General features: G+C 40.9%; 1 protein-coding gene across 1 annotated transcript; it reads left to right on the top strand.

The window, feature by feature from the left end:
- The first annotated feature begins 1,667 nt into the window (after window positions 1-1,667).
- On the top strand, window positions 1,668-20,927 carry tdrd15 (tudor domain containing 15). Its single transcript, XM_049590791.1, has 5 exons — window positions 1,668-1,749; window positions 4,393-4,462; window positions 8,888-14,689; window positions 16,878-17,044; window positions 20,428-20,927. The coding sequence occupies exons 2-5, from the start codon at window positions 4,431-4,433 to the stop codon at window positions 20,439-20,441; spliced, it is 6,015 nt and encodes a 2,004-aa protein (XP_049446748.1). The 5' UTR covers window positions 1,668-1,749; window positions 4,393-4,430; the 3' UTR covers window positions 20,442-20,927.
- The last annotated feature ends 166 nt before the right edge of the window (window positions 20,928-21,093 follow it).

Genomic DNA, 21,093 nt, shown 5'->3' with positions numbered 1-21,093 from the left:
CTCATTTTGCAGAATTGTTTATTTAGAATAGAGCATATCTGTCTGGTCCACCAGGGGTGGAAATTTGTCTTTGGGTCACCAAACACAGAAGACAACATTGTAAAAACAATGCAGACAAAAAGTCAGTACACTTTGTTAAGGTTACAGATGGCAATTTGGATAGAGGACTTCTTCCATACATTTTTAGTTGCCAGAGGGACTCTATAGCGCCTCTTGGAGCTCAAGAGCTCAAACTGGCTGAAGAGAGGATGGGAGCTACCTGCCAAAATACTCCTCACCTTCTCCCTTGTCCTTTCTGTGTAGAGTTGGGTCAAGGGCTTTTGTGGCATGCCACCTATTTTACTTGCTATTGTCACGATCCTAGAGAATTTATTTTCAGATGTACAGTTAAGATGAGGAAAATATCGATTATAATTCTGGATTATATTACTTTACTACTACTTTATATTACGCCACTTTAATGTTGAGGCAGGTAAATGTATTACTCTGAACTATACAGCTGGGTACTTTGTGAATACTTCCTGAGATCTATGAAGTTTCATCTTCTTCAAATTACAAAATAAATGTATTTGTAATCAGTGACATTTGCTAAGAAAAAAGTGTAATAAAATGACAGTTACTTATCAAAATGGCATGGTGGTGTAGTGATTAGCACTGTCGTCTCACAGCAAGAGGGCTCCTGGTTCAATCCCAGGAGGGAGCCCTTCTGTGCAGAGTTTGCATGTTCTCCTCGTGTCAGTGTGGGTTTTCTCCAGGTACTCCGGCTTCCTCCCACAGTCCAAAGACATGCAGGTTAATTGGTGACTCTAAATTGTCCGTAGGTGTGAATGTGAGTGTGAATGGTTGTCTGTCTCTATGTGTCAGCCCTGTGATAGTCTGGTGACCTGTCCAGGGTGTACCCTGCCTCTCGCCCAATGTCACCTGGGATAGGCTCCAGCTCCCTCGCGCACGACCCTTAGGAGGATAAGTGGGTACAAAAATGAATGAAAAATCAAAATGTTGGTGATTACAAAGGGGTTACATCTAAATATATTTTTTTCAGTAAAAAGTTTATATGCAGAATATAACATCTGTTGCTTTGCATCTTTTGCAGGAACGTCATCTTTTGGCAGAGCCAGTTTCTGGACATTTTTCAGCTTTATTGCGCAGTTTAAAATATTTGTTAATACTAATCAAAATTAATCAAATGTGATACGTTACATTATTTTGATGAAGTAATCAAAAAGTTACATTACTTATTACATTTTACAGGGTAACTAGTAATCTGTAACCTAAGTAACCTTCCCAACACTGCTAGTAACTAAAGTTATCAGATAACTGGTGAAGTAATAGGTAATATGTTGCTTCTAAAATGTTGTGGCTATAGAAGTATAGCGGCAGAAAATGGAAATACTTGAGTAAAGTACAAGTATCTCACAATTATAAATGCAGTTGATATCCACCACTGGAAACCGCCTGAATGTGATATTAATTTGGGTTTCTAGCTCTAAGCATATATTTAATTTTAAATTCAGTAAAAATCTTAATGGGAATACATTTTAAACAAGCCAGCAAATATCGTAGTTGCATTTCAGATAATTTCCAGATTGACAATGTTCATATTTTTTGATGATTTTAATCATGACTCTGAAACTAAGGCACCTCTGACCTTATTTAATGGCGGACAGACCGGAAGTGAGGTCAGACACGTGCTGCAGCATCCTGACTGATGTTAACTTGACAGTTGGAAGACATGAGACGGAACAAAAGGTAGGAAACAGACATGAATGTGAGAGAAGAAACTCTACTCATAAAGATGTCGGTGTTTCCAGTCACGTATTACAATCTGAGATAAAACCCGACCATGGTGGAGGCTGATTTGTGGGTCGAAAAATTAAGTTAGCTTCGTTAGCATTCAGCGTTAGCATAAACACGTTAGCTCTTAGCTAGGTTTTGCCGCTCACACCGCTGAATGTCAACACCGTCATGAAACAGTCTGCTGAGTCAGTTTTCACCTTCTTGTTCCTCAGACTCTTGTGGATTAAAGTAAACCACGGTTTGCCGAGTTTATACATTTTAAAATTGTACTTAAAGTGTAAGCTAGCTAACCTCACATTAGCCAGATTGCTAAAATCAAACCTAGCAAGCCGCACATTTAGCTTGAGTCATTTTCATTGTGTTTAAATAAAGCTAGACCGCCCAGACTGATAAAATAGGATTTCTTTTAACACTTTGTAACGTTATCGATAATAAATATTCAGACAGTGGTGGACTCACCCACAGGTAGCATTTCTTGAGTAACGTTATTCCCAGTATGTTACTTTACTCCACTACATTTATTTAAAAGCTTTAGCTACCAGTTATTTTGCAGCTCCAGATTAATGACAAGAATTATAAATTAACTAACTACCTGTGATATTGGTATTTATTATTATCAGTATTATCACTATAGGATAAGGTACCCAGCAGTATATACAGTAGTTAAAATTAGCTCCATCTATACAAGCTACAACATTTAAGTGTAGGGATGGGGAAAAAATTATAACGTTATAGCACAGAATCATGATATTTTTATGTTGCAATATTATTTGACATTTTTATTAAATAAATCACTTACATTGTGAATAGAAATATAAAACTCTTTTAGCCCATTAGAATGATGTAAGTGATTTCTCTTTCAGTCTGCTAGATACATTTTGCTGCAATAAAAATGAATTAAGTGAGATAAACAGACTAAAAACTTTATCTTATAAAATAAAACAGATGTTAAAACAGTTTTCCTTTGGGAACATAAAGCCTCAGTTCCACTATGCAGTTCAGTTCAGTTTGGTACGCTTTTTCAGTTTTCTCTGTGAACAGCCGTGGATGGTACCAATGGAACCATTCTGTACCATCCCCATTTTTGGCCCTCTGTTGGGGTACCTAGCACACAGATCTGGTACTAAAAGGTGGAGCTGTGAACACTGCAGTCTGTTGACTGGTCAATAGTGGACGGTCACTCTGCTCAGGGCTGAGCTGTGGCTGGTTTTGAGGCTCATGTAACCTCTGTTCATACTGTGGAGATTGTTATCAGTAAACTATTATTGGTAAGTCGTATTAGTCGAACTAAATGCACAAGCCCGCTAATTTTGAATATATATGGAGAGAGACTCTCACTGCAGCCTGTTCTATTTTGTTCTGAAAATGTCAGTGTGCAGGCTCGTTCTGTGGACGATAAATAATTGCAAACTTCCCTCTGTGTCACTGGTAATGAGGAAATACAGTGAGCTGGACGGAGCAGTGAGTGACAACAACCCTGTCCACATTTAAGAGTACTGTTTGCAGTGGAAACACAAAGATCTAGGTACCATGTCTGAAGGGTTACTTTTGGCTCAAAAGGTACCATACTGAAAGTGCTTGGTGGAAACAGGGCTTAATTTGCAGTTGAAAAAAGGTAATCAATTGCACTGTATGTTATCACAGTACTTGGCATGTGACGACACATTTGAAATCGCAGTAATATTGCATTGTGACTTATATTTGGTAAAAATATATTGTGGGTCCACTGGTGATTCCCACCCCTTATAAGTGATGAATACATTAAAGCATTAATTACAGGTCACTTATGAAATATATATGAATCTGAATCTGGACATTCTGTATAATGAGTGCATACTTTTGTACTTTTTTATGGTTTAATTAGGTACTCTTAACTTAATTATATCAGTGCTGCCAATAACGATAACTTAGGTTAAACCAAAGTGAGCCCAACGATATTAACTAGACAGTTATAGTTTTTCTGTCATAATCAGGGATGGGTGAATGAAGCAATATGAAGTTTTGGGGCTTTCCTTCTATTTGTGCTGGAAAAAGATACAAAGCTTTGGGGCTGTAAACGCAGCGAACACAGTGACATCTGGTGGCTTGTAAAAATAATAGTAGCCCTTTGAGACAGACAGAATCATGACATCAATAGTTTTCATCTCATGTATACAATTTAAGTTCCTCAGTCTTTTGATCAGGAGTCCTGCATTAAATGCAGATCTTTTGTGCAGTATGTTAGCTGAAAAAAAATTGAAACTGTCAAATTGAATGAAATTCTTGTTGAGGCACTGGTGACGTTTGAAGCTCCAGGCACGTCAACCGTGGTAATCTTCATTTGACACAAGCTCCAACACACTGCACTGAAATCGTGCGCTTCACAGGTGTGAAACAAGCTTCAGAGCCTCAGTTTTATTTGCCCATTTCTTTACACAAACTTTACAAAGAATAACATTTAACAGGATAAATAACTAAATAAAATGAAAATCATGTGTCAAAGTTGAGCTATGCATTAAGTTTATATACTCTTAGTATGTAAAGGTTAACATTTCTTCTTCTGTGTTTTCTAATAATAGTGAGTATATTTAGTTATCTCCAACATTTTTCTTTCAGGTTCTATTTAAGATGTGACCGTTACTGATCCTGCAGCCATGCAGTCAGTGCTGGGCTCCGAACATCAAAAGTAAGTAAAACAATGTAGTAAAATAAAGTGATGCTGGAATGTTATTGTACCACAGTGTATTGTATTTAGGTTATTTTTTTATTGTCTTTCTAGTGTTTTAGTGACTGTTTTAAAAGTTGACAGATAAGCTATTGGGTAGTTATGAGTTTGTAGTTATTTGCTTTCAGACATTAATATGTAGATTGAGTGTAATACAATTCGGTGGAGCAACAAATATGGCCATACATCAAAATTGCTTGGCCTTTCAATTAAATGTAAAGGTATTCTCTTTAATGTTTTACTTTAATCTTTTAAACTGTTAAGGGTTATATGAAATTTTTTAAAAACATTTTTTTAGAAATGGCTTGTAGCTACAACAACAGATTTGATTTCAATATACAGTAAATGCTAATAGAAATGAACCTACAACCATCTTAAGGTAAATACCACACTTGACAAACAAAAAAGGCACGGAGCTCAGTTTAGGTCTGTGTTTGAAACACACCATATTTACTAAAGACTGCTGCAGCGATTATGTTTTACTGTAGGTTGATGCAGAAGTTAGCATCACCCTGGTTCCCTTGTGAAAAAGCCAAAGATTAAAAAATTCAGAAAATCAAAAATTCAAAAATTGTCGATAGTTGCAGAAAATAAGCTATCTGGCAAACAGATGTTTGTTATTTACAGGTTTTGTTCAGCCTGATAATCTTCACAAATGAACACCACTGTTAAGATTTTTGAAGCCTAAAAAGTAAAAAGCTAGTGTAAGTGTCTTTCCACTGTCACTTACTGCAGGTGCGTGTCGGTGTAATGAATTGACGCGCACCAGGCTTGGCTCTCCCAAACAATGTCCACACGTTTCCCGTTGCATTGCTCCATTTATTTCTTCCATATATTTAAGCGCGAGAAGGTACAGCACCTTGATTTGTAGCAATTTGGAAGCCTGTTATTTAATACTGCTCCTGTCTGCAGACACCTCAGCTGTGCCTCAGCCACGGTCAAAAAACTGTTTGCCTCTACACGCACACCTGGCCTCATTACCCTGGCTGAATAAATGCACTTCCACCGGAAGTTGCCACAGTACCACACAGTACAAAATGTTTTACAACAAAAATAAACACATGTAGATAAATGGCTGTAACAGCTAGTGTTAAGCTGTAAACTTAATACACCACGGTCTCATGATTTAACATTCCTACCAACGAGGCTGTGCGTGATGACGCTCTGTGGTCTCATTTAGCCTTGTCTTTCTAACTGCCTTTTTTAAGACACATAAAAGCTCCAAAATTACTTTTAAAGGATAACTTCGGTATTTTTCAACCTGGGCTCTATTTCCCCATGTGTATGTGTGCGTATGATTCATAGGTACAACTCATTTTAAAATTGGTTCAGTATTGAGGGAGGCGGATGCAGCCGGCAGTCGCGAGGTAGATATGGGGGCAAATGCGTCCCGTATACCGGTAAGTTTGTGCATTAAAAGTGCTTTTTTCGCCACTGATAGGTTCAGATCGCCAGTGCTATCTCTGTAAATAGCATACTAAGTGTTTCGAACATTGTTTATATAACATTACCTCCACTGTGTCTGTAGCTCTCTCTACTCATGGGACAGCCGTTTTCTTGAGGAAGAGGTGTTTCGGGATTCGATGTCTTCTCTTCTTCGGCTGGCAGTAGTCATCTTGGGAGAAGTGAGCACTGCAGACCCGATGGTCTGCAAGGCGCAGTGTCTGGACAGGAGTGTTAGCATCCATTTGTAGCACAGCTAGCCACAACTTCAGCATCTCGCCGTCCGACAAAGGCAGCCTATGAAAGCTGTACAGGGTGTTGCGCGACATCCTGTTCTTGCAATTCGGATAAGCACAAACACGAACCATTGGGTTTTCAATCAATGCAGTAAAACTCAACTGTACTCCGGGACAACCAGCGCCACTCTGAGCGGCGCTTAGCATGGCTCCTCTGTTTTCTTCCGGCAACAAGCAAAGCTCTCGCGAGATGACGTCACACAGCCCAGAGTTAAGGGAAACGCTTAGTATGCTATCTACCGAGATAGCACTGGCGATCTGAACCGGTCAGTGGCGAAAAAAGCACTTTTAATGCGCAAACTTATACGGGACGCATTTGTCCCCATATCTACCTCACGGCTGCCGGCTGCATCCGCCTCCCTCAATACTGAACCAATTTTAAAACGAGTTGTACCTATGAATCATACGCACACGAACACATGGGGAAATAGGGCCCATGTTGAAAAATACCGAAGTTATCCTTTAACTGCCGGTGTTACTGATATTTACTGACCTCTTTTATGTTGTAGAACAAAACAGAAACATTTCTTAACCACAGGCCTTACTTCAGGCATCTAACAAACCCATTCAAAAAAACCCATTGACTTTGAGATGAGGGAAGCAACCAAAATTCTAACTGATTTCAGAGTTTAAGGACTCACTTCTGGAGCACTCTATTTATGGTCCACCATTTCATTTCAGGATATTCGAATATTCGTTTATATGGGTAGGTATTCGTTATGAAAATTTGGAATTCGATATTTGTTTTTTTTATTTACTTATTTTTTTTTATTATTATTCTTTTTTACAATTTTTTTGGTGCTAAATGTAGTCTTTTTGTTGTTGGTAAATGTAGGTTATCAATAAAAATGAAAACTTTTAAATTGCATTGTTAAAAATGTGAAAATATAGTATAGCCTACCAACTGAGCTTGTGTGCACGGCACGCTTGAGCACATCCGTCTGAGGCTGTGGATCAGCCAAGTTTTACCACTTTATCACTATTCCCTCTAACTTGTAGCTGTTTTTAAAGATTTTTTTGGGGACCTTTTTTTTTTTTTGCCTTGGTGTGAAATGGGGTGAGAGAGAGAGCGGGGGGTGACATGCAGCAAATGGTTGCAAGCCAGACTCGAACCTGTGACCGCTGCAGTGAGGCATCGCCTCTGTACATGGGGCGCCGGCACTATCCATTACGCTATTGACGCCCCATTTTTTCGTTATCTTTTGAATTCAATATGAATTATGGAACCATTTTTGTCAACGTTTGGCTCCCCCGTTTTGTACAATAAATTATTGTTTAAAGTTTCAACAAGTTTCTTTTGGAGTGCATTACACAAGCGTGTTTTGAAAACGACTGCGGACTGTCACCTGCTCAACGCAACAGTACCTTCAGATGCCATGACAGTAATAGCCAATAATGTCAAAATATAATTTACAGACTGATTTAACAGACGATCACTGCTGCCCGACCCGAAGGTCCATTTGCGGGTCCCGCGGGTTACGGGTTGACCCGCGCATCACTACTCAGCTCAGTCTATAAAGGCTGTAGACAGTAATGCTATAGACATTATATTCTATTCAGGCCGGCAGAACCAGCAGTGCATTGGCTCTACAGTGCATAGCACTGCTGATTAACCATTTTATTGCACAGAGTGTCTGCCAGCAGCCAATTACTTGCAGAGGCTTCCTACAACTAGTTTCAGCGGTTCCGATTTAATCAGAAGACAAACTAAACAGGATGACTAGCCAATGTGAAAATCAAAAGAAAGCATAGAATAATGTACTGAAGGAGACTGTTGTGCCATCACATTTTTTTGTGGTTTGAGAGCAAAGATCCGGTCACCGCTGTGCAAAACTCCGCAATACAATTAGGTCCTAGTTCTAGTGTACAAAAGCACAAGTGTGCACAATTATGAAAACAAAAGAGATGATGAACTGCCTGAGATGCCTTAAAAATAAAATAAGTGCAATTTCAACAGTCTGTGTCAGTTTTTCCACATCCAGTCAATCTACTACTCATTACATTTTCCATATATTTCCTCTCTTGTGAAGTAATGCTGGCATCATCACACCAAACTAAAGTGGAAGCTATGGCGGAAGCATGTTAAGTTATCCTCTACCTCACAAACCATTTTCAGATCAAAAATTTTAGCAGTGCCTTAGCAATAGGGTTCCACCAATATTGTTTTAAATATTTCTGAAAGCATCTTTTATGCTGTAGCTGCTTATTGACAATGTTTTGCACAGTTGTGGTCATACTTAAAAATATTGAACGATATTCAATTTTTGCAGAGAACTGTATTGTGGTAAAGAAAAGCCTCTGAAGCAGCATTTTACATCAAGTATGATACTTACTGTTAACTTCCTCTTGAAACCTGGCACCACAATTGCATCAATATTAGGTGTGTAAAATAATCCAGTGAGCCAGATTGGACCCTTTGGCTGGCTAATTCTTGCCCATGAGCTGTATGCTTGACAACCCTTTCATAGAGTAAACTATTGTCTGTTTATTATAATGGGAGAAGTAAATAAATTAGTTATTTTAGACATAGCATGGTCTTCATTTTGCTCCAAATGCCAGGCTCTGAAATAGATTGTACAATGTTACAATAGATTGTAACATTGGATTAGTATTGTTAAGGCTAATAATAAGTCACTTAAATTTGCAGGTCTGGTCCATCTGCACCATGTGCCCTTTGGGCAGTGGACCTCAAGTTAACTCACTTGGACTGGAACCCTGAAGCAACCCTGATACACTTCCAAGGACAATACCAAACCATATGTGAACTTGACTATAACATCTTGCAAGGGGAAATACAGAACGTACCAAAGACTAAAGCTGCAGTGGATATCGGAGAGTTTTGCCTCGTGGAAGATTTGACTTCAGGCCGCTGGTACAGAGGAAGAGTCCAGAATCAAAAAGAGGACTTGTTTGATGTTTTCCTCATAGATCATGGTAATGTCTTGAGTGTTGACATTGCCCACATATCTTCCTGTTCAAACAACCTGTTCATCCTGCCTCCCAAGATTGTTTGTGGCTTTCTTGCAAATGTGCTGCTACTTCAAGGTAGTTCTCATTCTGTGGTGGAAGTGTACCTCTCAACTTTGATCGGAAGTAATGTCACAGGTTACATCCAAGCCCTCCTGCCCCACAACGTGCTCTTATTGGAAGCCCTTGACATCAACAACGACCTTGTTAAACATGGGTTTGGGAGGCATGTAGACACGGATACTTTTATCCTCTTGGTTGGGATGCTCACAGAAGTGCCGCTCAAACAAAACAGAGAGCCAGAGCCAGCGCCTGACTTGCTAATTGTAAAGCCAAGGGGACAAGAGTTTTGCCTCAGACCTTGTGGTTTGCAAAGATACGAAGACATTCTGTCATTCTGTGGGCCTAGATTGAGTTGTGGGACACGTGCCAAAGTGCGTGTAACTGCTGCTGTCAGTGCTGGGCTGTTTTACTGTCAGATGACCAGTATGGAAACAGAACTTCGGGAAATGTCAAAGAAGCTGGCTGCAGTTAACGAGTACAGAGCCAAAGAACACAATCCAAAGACTCCAGAAAATGTGGGTTTACTGTGCTCAGTCAAAGGCAAAGATGGGAAATGGTACAGAGGCTTTGTACAGTATCTCCCAGTCAACTCTCAACTTCGAGTTTTGTTCATTGACTACGGATTCTTTGAATCTGTCAAAGTTGAGAATGTCCACAGCTTGCCACCATACCTCTATTCGACTCCAATCATGGCTTTCCCATGCTCGCTCTCCTCCTTAAGTGATCAGGCTGAGGAGGTCAAAACTCAGCAGTTGAGTTTTCTCAAGGCAGGTTTGCTTGGAAGAGTGTTAGATGTGGAGATCCTAAGTTTTGATGAAGAAAAGTACCTGTACTCTATGACAGTAATTGGGGCTGATGATAATCATGTGAATGAACTGGAGCCCATTCAAGAGCTTGCTAGAATGAAGGTTAAGTCAGTTTTTGAGACAGAAGAATTGTCACCTCAGTGTGACTGTTTATACTATGAGACAATCATGGGCAAAGCACTGGATCAAACACTGGAAGCAGGAGAGGTGGCTGTAGATTCCATCTTTGTGGGCTATGTAGAGCATGTCCAGAATCCAAACAACTTCTGGATCAGAACACAAAAACGCAATGATGAGTTTGAAGAAATGATGACAGAAATGGCAAATAACTTCAGTCAAGTGAAGCTGGATGAAGAGGTGCTTTTGAATCCTGAGCCTGGGACACTGTGTTGTGCAGTTTATGAGAAAGACATGCATTTCTACAGGGGTGTAGTGACAGACACTCTTGAACACGGTGCTGAAGTTCTCTTTATCGATTTTGGGAACATAGAGAAAGTGCCACACATGCTGATCAAGAAGATACCTGAGAAATTTTCCAGCAAATCAGCGTTTGCCTTCTGTTGCACTCTTGTTAATGTTCTTCCTGAGGATGAAGTCTGGACCAGTGCCACCTCTGACTTTTTCAGACAAGTTGTGTCAGACAAAGCCCTGCTAGTCCATGTTGTCCAGATGAGAAAAAACAAATTTGTTGTTGATCTCCATGAGATGGGAAGTGACAACAATCAAAGTATCACTGAGCTCCTGATCTCCTGCAAACAAGCTGCATACTGGAACAACATTCCCACAGAGCCTATGGTACAAAACAACACAGATGTGACAGATGAAACAAAGTACCCAAGATATGGTATGACATCAGACATCAATGGGAATACAGAACAACTGGAAGATTGGGAGAAGAGTGAGAAGACATACAAAAATCTAACTGAGAAGTCAGAAGCTCCTGATAGCTTCAAAGCATTAGCCATCAAGCCGGGGTGTGATTTTGCTGTTTGCTGCTCTTACATCGAGTCTCCATCCAATTTTTGGTGCCAGCCTCTAGTTAAGGTTCCAGCTTTGGACAAACTGATGGATGAAATTCAGCGATATTACTCAACCCATACAGTCCCCCTCCAATTAGAGGATACATGTTGTGTTGCCAGGTCACCTCTAGATGGAAAGTGGTACAGGGCCTTCATCACAGAAAAACAGAATGGTCATGCCAAAGTGATGCTGGTTGACTATGGCTTTAACCTCAGTATCAGGGAGCACAATCTCATGACAATAATGACAGAATATCTTCATTTGGAAGTACAAGCTTTCAGGTGCAGCCTTTACAACCTGATCGAACCTTCTGACACCAAGAACCGTGGGGATTGGAGTCCGGAGCTATGTAAGTTACTGAAAGATTTTGCCCTCAACTGCACCAGTGGTCTAAGATGTACAGTTGTCTCTCAGTTGAGTGTAAAAAACAAAGGGCTGTGCAATGTTGTGGAACTCTACAACACCCAAACCCAACAGAGTATAACAAAATTGCTCTTGGAACAGGACCCGTCAAGCAAAGTGACAAACTCAACAAAGCAGCTGTCCACAGTGTATCCGGAGTCTTTTGTGTACTCTTCGTTTGACCTAAGTCCTGGAAATGAAGAACAGGTCTACATCACTCATGTTAGCAGTCAGTGGGAGGTCTACTGCCACCTTGACAGAAACACTGAAACCATTGAAGAGCTCGGAAATAAAATCTCAAAGGAGAGTAAGAAAATGATGCAAGCCAGTACAAGAGCAGTTGTGAGGAAGCTGTGCCTGGCAAAATACTTCGATGGCAAATGGTACAGGGGCTTGGCACATCCTGTTCAGTCCTCTCTGCATCTCAGTGTGTTTTTTGTGGATTATGGAAACACAATCATATCTGAGAAAACCCATGTCATGTTTATCCCCAGAGACTCTGCTGATTTGTTGTACACACCCATGCAGGCTGTGAGATGTAACCTTGCTTCAGTGTCCAAGGAAGTGCTCTATGCAGATGTCAAGGAATGGCTTGACGGTGCAACCCTTAACAAGCAAGTGAGAGCCGTCATAGTTGGAAAGAACGAAGATGGTTCATTTAATGTTGAACTCTTTGATGGAGATGTTAACATCAATGAGAAAGTAAAGGAGCTCATTGTCGGTCTCTTACCGAAACCAAAGACTGTTGTGAGTTTTGAAATGAGCAGCACAAAGACGAAAAACAAAACTCACACAGCCAACGCAAAGACTTGCGTCAAGTCCAGGAGTCATTGTAAAGGACAGTCTCCAAATTCTCCCAAATGGAAAGCCCAGAGACGCACTCAAGTTGGGAGTGCACCCAACAAAGAGAAAGAAAACACAAAAAACTGTGTTCAGAAAGCTCTGAACAAAAAGACCCAGGTAAAGCAACAAAATGAGGACAGTACAAAGCGCAGTGGCCCTATAAAACCTCAGAAAACCTCTGAAAGAAAACCTCAGAAAACCTCTGAAATAAAACAAGAAAGACGGTACCTTGAAACAAACACGAAGTCAGAAAAACCAGTGGATACAGTGATCCCTCAGTTGTCAGACATGAAAGTGAGCGCAGGTTTCAGGGCAAAGTGTTTCGTCTCCCACATTGACTCGGTTAACAGTTTTTTCCTTCAGCTCTCAGAGGATGAACCTGCCATCTTGAAAATGGGTGAGGATCTCAACTCAAGTATCTCAAGAGATTCCTTGACAACAAACACATCTTTGAGAATCAGTGACCTTGTAGTGGCTGAGTATGAGGAAGACGGCGCTCTGTATCGCTCTGTTGTTAAGGACTTTGAAGGAAGTTCCGGTTTCAAAGTTGAGTTTGTGGACTATGGAAACTCAGCAGTCATTGGGAAGGAAAAGATCTACTCCATCCCAAAGGAGTATCTTTCTCAGCCAAGATTCAGCATATCATGCTCCCTGTTGGACACAAGCAAGTACAAAAATGATGCTTCTTTCACTGACGCTGTAATGGAGAAGCCACTCATGGTTGATTTTGTCTGCCAACGTGGATCTCATTGGGAAGTCAAGCTTGAGATTCTTGATGGAGCAGTTGGTCCTCCAGCAGTACTTGAAGCAGCTAGTGAAAGTAGCAGTGAAACCAGAAATGAAGAGGAGGCTTCTGTGAGTTCATCTGAAACAGAAGAGAGAGAGAGCGACAGTGAAGAGGGCTACCCGAGAAAAGAAGTGAGCGAAAATGAAACCGCTAAATACGAAACAATGACGCCCACTGTTGATGATGAAAAGTTAATACAGAAAACATCACCTGCCACACTGTCACCTAAATTAGAAGCACACAAGGCACCCACCACAAACATGGATGATTCTGAGAATGAAAGAGAAACCTCAGAATCAAAGAGTGATTGTTCAGATGAAGTCATACCTCAAATTATTCAAGCTAAAGACACAGAGTATGGTACACTTCTTTCAGTCCTAAGTAATGGCAGTTTTTACACCAGACTGAAGAAAACCAGTGAACTGCTTGCGTCACTGGAAAGTCACATAACTGACAGCCTGTACAAGTGTGAGATGGTGCCTGAAGAAGATCTCAAGCAAGACCTCAAGTGCTTAGTTCAAGTACAGAAGGACAAGAAGTGGCACAGGGCTGTTCTTCAACATGTAGGCCCGGGGAAATGCCAGGTCCTCCTCGTGGATCATGGGAGAAAAGAAGAAATTCCAAGTGATTTAATCCGAAAGCAGTGTAACGAGCTAACAAAAACCCCACACCTTGCAGTTTTGTGCAAGGTGAACAGCCTTGGGTTGAGCAAGGGAGAGGTTGCTCACAAATTGTGGTATGAAACTCTCGAACCAATGATAGGTGAAGAACTTAAGCTGGTGTTTGAGTGTTATTCAGAAGCTGATAACCTTTGGATGGTTGAAATAGTCATCAGTGGACTGTTCCTCATTCGCCAAATTACAGCCTCACTGCAGCAGACTGAAGAGACAATCACGTCAATTGCTGAAACCCAAACCAAGAAAGCAGAAGGTCAATGCGACTTGGACCTAAGCCCTCCTCAGCAACTTGTCTTTGCTCCTGTTGGTATAGATAAAGCATATTCTGGCTTTGCTGCTTCAGCGTCAACTCCATTTGAGTTTAGCGTTGTTCTGGAGGACTTGCTTCTCATCATGAACAAAGTTTCCATAATGTTGGAAGACCTCCCTGGACAGATGCCTTCACTTCCTGAAGCCCACCTCATCCCTGGCACCTGCTGCCTATTAAAATCAGGCACCAAGAACAAGTGGTGCAGGGCTGAAATCATACACGTCAACAACACAGTGGTTCTAAACCTGGTGGATTATGGTCACCACGAATGCATCCCATACAAAGACTGCTCCAAGTTGAAAAGGATTTCTGAGGAAATGACGAACATCCCAAAGGTGACATATCCCTGCGTCCTGAGAGGGGTGAAGCCAGTAAGAGCAGATGGACAGTGGACTGATGAAGCAGCAGGCTTCTTTCAGCAGTGTTTGTATCTGAAGGACCTCCAGATCTTCTTCAGAGAGTTTGTGTCAAACACACACTGGATGGTGGACATCCTGACAGAGGGCAGACATGTTGCCAAGAAACTGGTGGATGCCGGACACGCCAGTTATATGGACATCATGCTAGGACTGAGGTAGGCACTAAGAACTTTGTATTTATTAATACACTTTTATTGAAGCAACTTGTCAACTTCAACTCTTATTTTTCACAATTACGTTGTGTTCTACATAGCAGTGTTGTCAAAAATATTGATTTACGGAAACATTTTGATTCTGAATATTTGACACTGTTTAAATATTAATTTGCTGATATCGATACACCAGCACCAGCTGCACTTTTTCCACTCTATTTTATTGTTAATGTTTACAACAGTTATTCTGCTACTAAGAAAGAAAAAAAAAAAGACGTCATCATGTTATATACAGGGGTTAAAGTTCTCCGGCACAGCGCCGGATTTCCGGCGTGTCAAAGTTTCTGTCCGGCACAGGCAGAAGTGCTCTGCGAGCATTTCACTCGCATTTGCTCCTAAAAATATATATATGTGTGACCCGGGGAAATAATTTAGGCGCACAGTGTGCGAGTAAACACAACCTACTGTTTACCATAATAGGCATCGGATGTTTTTTCATTGATTACCAATCAAATAAATGTATTTTAAAACTCGCTCCTTTGGCTCTGATACAGCCGTGTCCCTCTCTGCCTGCAGTCCCCACTGCACTGAGCTTTGTAACAATGTCCCGCCTACATCCCCCCCAATTGGTTACACGGCACAAGTGATGGCCAATCAACACTAATGCCTGTGCATGCTTTCACATCATGTCACATTGAGACACAGAGCTCAGACGGAGCAGGAGAGGCTCCGGTAAGCCAGCGGTAATTTTGAAGTTAAGGTAACAGAAACCAGACAGAAACGAAAGTTGCAATAAAAATCCTCTATGCTGAAGTTTTAAAGTCACCACCACAACATTATATGATCCATTTCAATGATGACATACTTGCCCAGAGGCGAAATTTTGACGTAACTGCCTGTTTAATTCACATCAAGCGTGATACAATTTTGAAAACAGCCTAAATGATTTAGCTTCTAAAAATAAATAGCACCAAGGCAAGAAAGAGATGTAGGAGCTATAAGTCAAAAAGTCTGGTAACCACGGAAAGTTTAATCTTTATTTATAAACTCATTATTCTATATAAGTTTAATCTGAAAAGTAACTACTAAAGCTATAATCTTTTTGTTTGTTTTGATGATAAACACGTTCCTTTGCAACACATACATTTCTGCTTCTTCATTTTGTGACCGCAACACCCAGCCCCCCGCTCTGGAAAAGATTTCAGATTTCAGGCACACAAATTTTCCGTGCTCCACATTTCAGGCACAAAATTTTTTCTTGCTTTAACCCCTGTATATAGTCTTGCTATATTTATCTGTGAACGTCGTGTTTGAAGTCAATGAATGATAGGCAAATGTTTGCCTGCAGAGTTTACAGATCACCTTGGGTTCATCCTTCACCTTCTCAAAATGATCACACACTTCGGATTTCCTGCCCTACATGTTATTAACTAGCCTGTGTAATAACCGCAGGTACCAGCCCTGGAAATTAGAGCTGTACACATGCTTCGAATTCAACCGCCTAGAAAACATGAGATCGGGCTCTGGGTGCTTCTCTTCTGTACCAGCTTTCAAGAACGCGGCGGCAGGTTGCATGTGAGGTTGCTAAGCAACCTTAACAAGTATCATATAGCCTGTTTACCTGTAATCCTGAATGCAGAGCTGATCTTCTTCCAGGTGCTGTTTATAAGTGTGTCGGCCTATCGTCCGTTGGACAGATGTAAAGCTCTGGGTAGCCCTGCACTGAAATGATAAACTTTTCCTATTCATCAAACTGAATATTTACAGAAGGGAAAGATACCTGTCGGCTGTGATTGGTTTGTAACATGACTCCTGTCTGACTGCTGAGCGTGGCCTCTTCCTGTGTCTGTCCTTTCAAATTAAATTCCCACATGGTCCAGTCATATAGGTTTTGATTTAATTTCACACAGTTAGAAATGTTAGTATCTTGACAACACTACTACATAGAACACACTATTTTGATATAAGTGAAGCAGCATAAATTGAAGACATTTTATTCATTAAGAGTAATTTCTTGGAATCATTGCTGATCTGTTCTTTCTTTTTGCAACAGGAAAAAATGATTTTAATACTTTGGAGATTGGTTTAAACCCATTTTAAAATCAGGGTATTTTCCGGACAGGAAAAAGAAAAATGTACACAGATTTTTAAGCTTAATATATGAACTTTTCTTTATTATTGATACTTTCAGGTTTCAGGAGCAGAGCCCCTGTAAAGCTCTTCCTCGTAGCCCTGACAGTGAGAAGAAGTGTGCGCAGGAAGATGAAGGCTCTGATGGGAAGTCAGATCTCTCCTTTGAGTCTGCTGATGAAGCAGAGGAGAAGATGCCACTCAGCGCTGTGTCTGGAACAAGGCAGTGTAAGAAGTTTTAAAACATGTTGTTTAATGGCATCAGGTGAAAGCTTAAAGAAGTTCATCACAGTTTTGCTGCCAACATTTATCGGCTTCTATTAATTTCATTAAGGATCTGCTTTCTTCTTAGTGAATATTTAATCTTTTATTTTACCTTTTGTAATTATAGCATTTCTAAAACATATTGTGGTTGAAAGCATTTTGTTTAAAAAAAAAAAAACATTCTCCAAGGTCATACAGTCATATGCTGCTGGGAAGACATCCAACATGTCAGAGGTGGTTATTGAAAAGATTTGCAGTCACTTTATTGTCTTTAATTTTGAGAATACATAAACAAAAACAGTAACATGAAATTGTTAAGTATACAAAGATAATGGCTAGCTAATGTTTAAATTTTACGAGTTGCGCAATAGATGGACAAGGGATAGACCTGTTCTGTAGGCTGGATATGAAGCGTCCGTCGCGCCAAATAATATAACGGTAGTTTCTAAAGAGCTAAAAAAAAAAAAATCAGCAGCGGCGGTCATATTTCAGCAGCAGCGGTGCGCCACTGCTACTTGCATACAGGGGAAACATTGCGCCTTTTGGTATGATTTCTGGGTCATCGTGTTCTTCTTCAGCAACATGTACAGTTGCTTTCCTTTTAGGACTCTCTCGGGCAGCCATTCTCGCCTCTAAACTTTTGTTTATGCTCTCACTCTCGCCAGCTCTAGCATGCCTGTGGTGTGCAGTAGGCAGGGCTTGAAGTTCTCCGGTATGGTGCTGGATTTCCGGCGCAGGAATATTCTGGTGCAGGAATATTTTTTCTTGTGAATATTTTATCATCTTGCCTTAGCAACAGTCATTTAACCAGTTGTTTTAAAGCAAAGCAAAGTGATAGTTCCAACTACCAATTGTGTATCACATTACTCAAGGTAAACAAGGAGTTCTAGCCAATCGGAGGCAGAGTAGGGCGGGCCTTAAGTTTTCACAGTCTCTCATTCAGTCACGCCACGGACACACCGGATTTGGAACCGAAGTATCCTGAGTGTCAGACTGAAGCTCCCAGAACCTTCAGTCTGACATGGCCTCCATTGAAGGCGATTTACAAGGGGGAGGGAATTTGATTTTTCCCTAACCAATCAGTAGAGATCAACGACTCACCCAGAATCTGACGTCATTAGTATCCATGCCTCGGGGGTGCCGAAAACAAGCGAGCATTGCCCGTTTAAAATGTCTCTGTCGTCGTGCACGCCCAGCTGCATTGCCGTTAAATCCAGTTTAGCAGTTTCCTTAATTTGGTCCTCCATTAACGCGAGTAGTGGCGAAATACCTCGATAGCATCGTTAATGTGGTCTGTAGGATCTGTAGCGGTCGCCATTGTTGCTATCCTCACCAGTTACCCACCGGCGTACAGCTTGACATCAGCATGGTGCTGATTGGCTAATCGCTAGACCCCCGGCGTTCATTGGTCCATCCATCGTTTGGACGAGATAAATCGCAAATTCATTGAAGTATGCCAGACCAGAGATGCAAGCCTCCTCAGTTGAGTGGGCGGGGTCTATGGTCTGGAACCAGGCTAGAACCGAAGCGCAGCGCCCAGCAGCTGAAGCAGTTTTCAGTCGGCGGCCATGTTAACCTATCTGACTGACTGTCCACACTGGCCGCTGAGCAGAGTGGAGCGCCCGCGGAGGCTCACGCACTGCAGCACTTCAGTTTGGTGTCTGGTCTATTTTTCCCGCGAGCTGCGAGCGCTTCTATCAAGCTGGGAGCAGATCGTACCAAACAGGAAGTCGGACACAGAAAAGACGAGAGAATCCGGCCAATTTGCGTTATTATTCGGCCTTGCTTTTCACTTATTCCACCGAATACCGAATGTGTGGGGTTTTTTTTGCAATATTCGGCCCAGCCCCAACCATTTTGTAGTAGCTGATGACCAAAAATTTCCTTTTTTGGTGAACTGTTCATATTTCATCATTAAAAACTTTGAAATTGTTATTGGTTATGGGAGCATGCCCCCGGACCCCCCTAGCACAGAAGCACCCCCCTTCATGCCCAATTTTCAGGCACAGGATTTTTTCTTGCTTCAAGCCCTGAGTAGGCCTGCACGACATGAGGAATATGTGCGATGACACTCTTCAATATTGCGATGACGATATGACTTGGGATAAATAAGAAAATATATTTAAGTGTGTATATTAATATTTTAATTTGAAGGATGAGCTCAAAATCAATAAATTATTAATTTATTTGACAGGTACAGTGTGCATGTGGCCAGAAAGCCTGGTTTCAGGGCTGGCCATGCAGTGGGGGAAATGAACTATGTAACTTTTACATCAAAGGATTGCATTTGCTATTTTTTATTAAGATCAATAATATTCAGACGGCATCCCACTCTTGAGCAAGTTTGGGTGATACTTCAGTCTCTGATAATAATTTCACGTACAGCAAATACACTTACCGATAGCAAGATGCAGCCTGTGGCCAAAACTCTGATCAATGGACTGTTGCTGCAGTGATGGTAGCGTTACTTTACTGCTGCTCGACGTCTGTGCTCTAGATTGACTGGCCTTGAATTGTTTGTGCAGCTCTTGATGGTGGTGCGGCGGGTGGTGGTGGAGGTTGGTGGTGTTACCTCTAGACATTGCTACAACCGCTCTGCAGGTCCTACACAGTACCTGAGTCTGTAAATCATCTTCTTGCTTGAATCCAAAGTATTGCCAAATCGCGGAGGTGCTTTCTCTTTTTGGCACAAGCGTTTCATCTGCATTTTCACCGCTCTGTTCTCCTGCCTCCGCCATCTCTCTGCACTCCTCTTGCTACTAATTATCCTGCAGGAACGTGAGCGGAGCTGGGCGTCATCTGATTGGCTAAATGGTGTGCATGCATGGCCCATGTGTCCAGGGCTCCATCTGATCGGCCAAATGTCAGCATGCTGAGTGCGAAAGCATGGCGCATGTAAACAAAACTTATTGCATGTCAGACCAGCTTTTGCGATGTGTTTATCGCGCACGTTCACATCGCGATGACAATGAAAATACAATTAATCGTGCAGGCCTAGTGTGCAGTGGTGAAATGGGTCCCCACTGAAACACTTTCCTGCCGTGCACATTCCGGACGTTGTTTGGGCTATTCACCAGTATTGCGGTATATGAAAAATTTATATCGTAACAAAAATAAATACCGGTTTTTGGTACGAACCGGTATACCGCCCAGCCCTACACTTGCATACTTTACCAGTATTTGGCTGGTGAATGGAGCTAATTTTGTATCCTTTTTACTTTGCAAAACCTTGTTGATGAATCAGCAGTACTAAACTGTATGTAGAAAGTAAATGTATTGTTCAGTTAACAGAAACATACATAAAACGGTACAGCCATGAACAATTTCTTTGATCTCTTCTGTTACAGGTTTTCTGATGTGAAAGCAGTCTGGTTTTATCTTGTTGCAAAAATGAGCAGAGATGCAGAGCCGTCCTTCCATCAATCGTCACATTAATCTGAGTGAGATGCTGCTTGTTGGATGTTTTTGATAAATGTTGAGCATCTCCACTTTGAGTAAGAGGGCTGCTACACAATCACATATACAAGAGAGTGTTTTATTACATTTTAGGTTACCAGTATTACCTTTAATTTATCTGTTATGTAAACTGACTTGAAACTGATTTTGTATTGTTGATTCAGTAAGAGTACCTTTTGAATATTTACTAAGTTGTTGCACCATGTTGTGTTTACTTAAAAGCACAGGAAATCTTAGTATGTGTACAGTTTGATGAAGTTTACAGTTGTCTTTTATTAAGATTTGTATGTGTTGTTCTCCTCACACAGGGTTGTTTATGTTAATAATGTTGTGAATCTATTTTGAAAATGCTCGAATGGTGCTTTATGTTAAAAAAAAAAAAAAAAAAATTGTACAATCAGAAGCGGTGTGTTTGTTTTGACGAGGCTACATAAAGAAGCCAAGCAGACATTTTGTTTGATTAACTTTAAATTACACATTTTACAAGAAACTTGTAAATGGCCTACTTTGTGAATTTTTAGTTTTAGTGACCTTTGATGAGAAATTATTTTTCCAGA

Source organism: Epinephelus fuscoguttatus, linkage group LG11, assembly GCF_011397635.1.
Source record: "Epinephelus fuscoguttatus linkage group LG11, E.fuscoguttatus.final_Chr_v1".
NCBI lineage: Eukaryota > Metazoa > Chordata > Actinopteri > Perciformes > Serranidae > Epinephelus > Epinephelus fuscoguttatus.
Note: the sequence above shows the minus strand (reverse complement) of the source record. Positions and strands in the feature narration are given on the sequence as shown.

Coding starts and splice junctions, on each gene's coding strand:
- tdrd15 (XM_049590791.1), top strand. CDS start 4,431: ATGCAGTCAGTGCTGGGCTCCGAACATCAAAA. Junction 4,463..8,887: donor CTGGGCTCCGAACATCAAAA/GTAAGTAAAACA, acceptor TTAAATTTGCAG/GTCTGGTCCATCTGCACCAT. Junction 14,690..16,877: donor GACATCATGCTAGGACTGAG/GTAGGCACTAAG, acceptor TGATACTTTCAG/GTTTCAGGAGCAGAGCCCCT.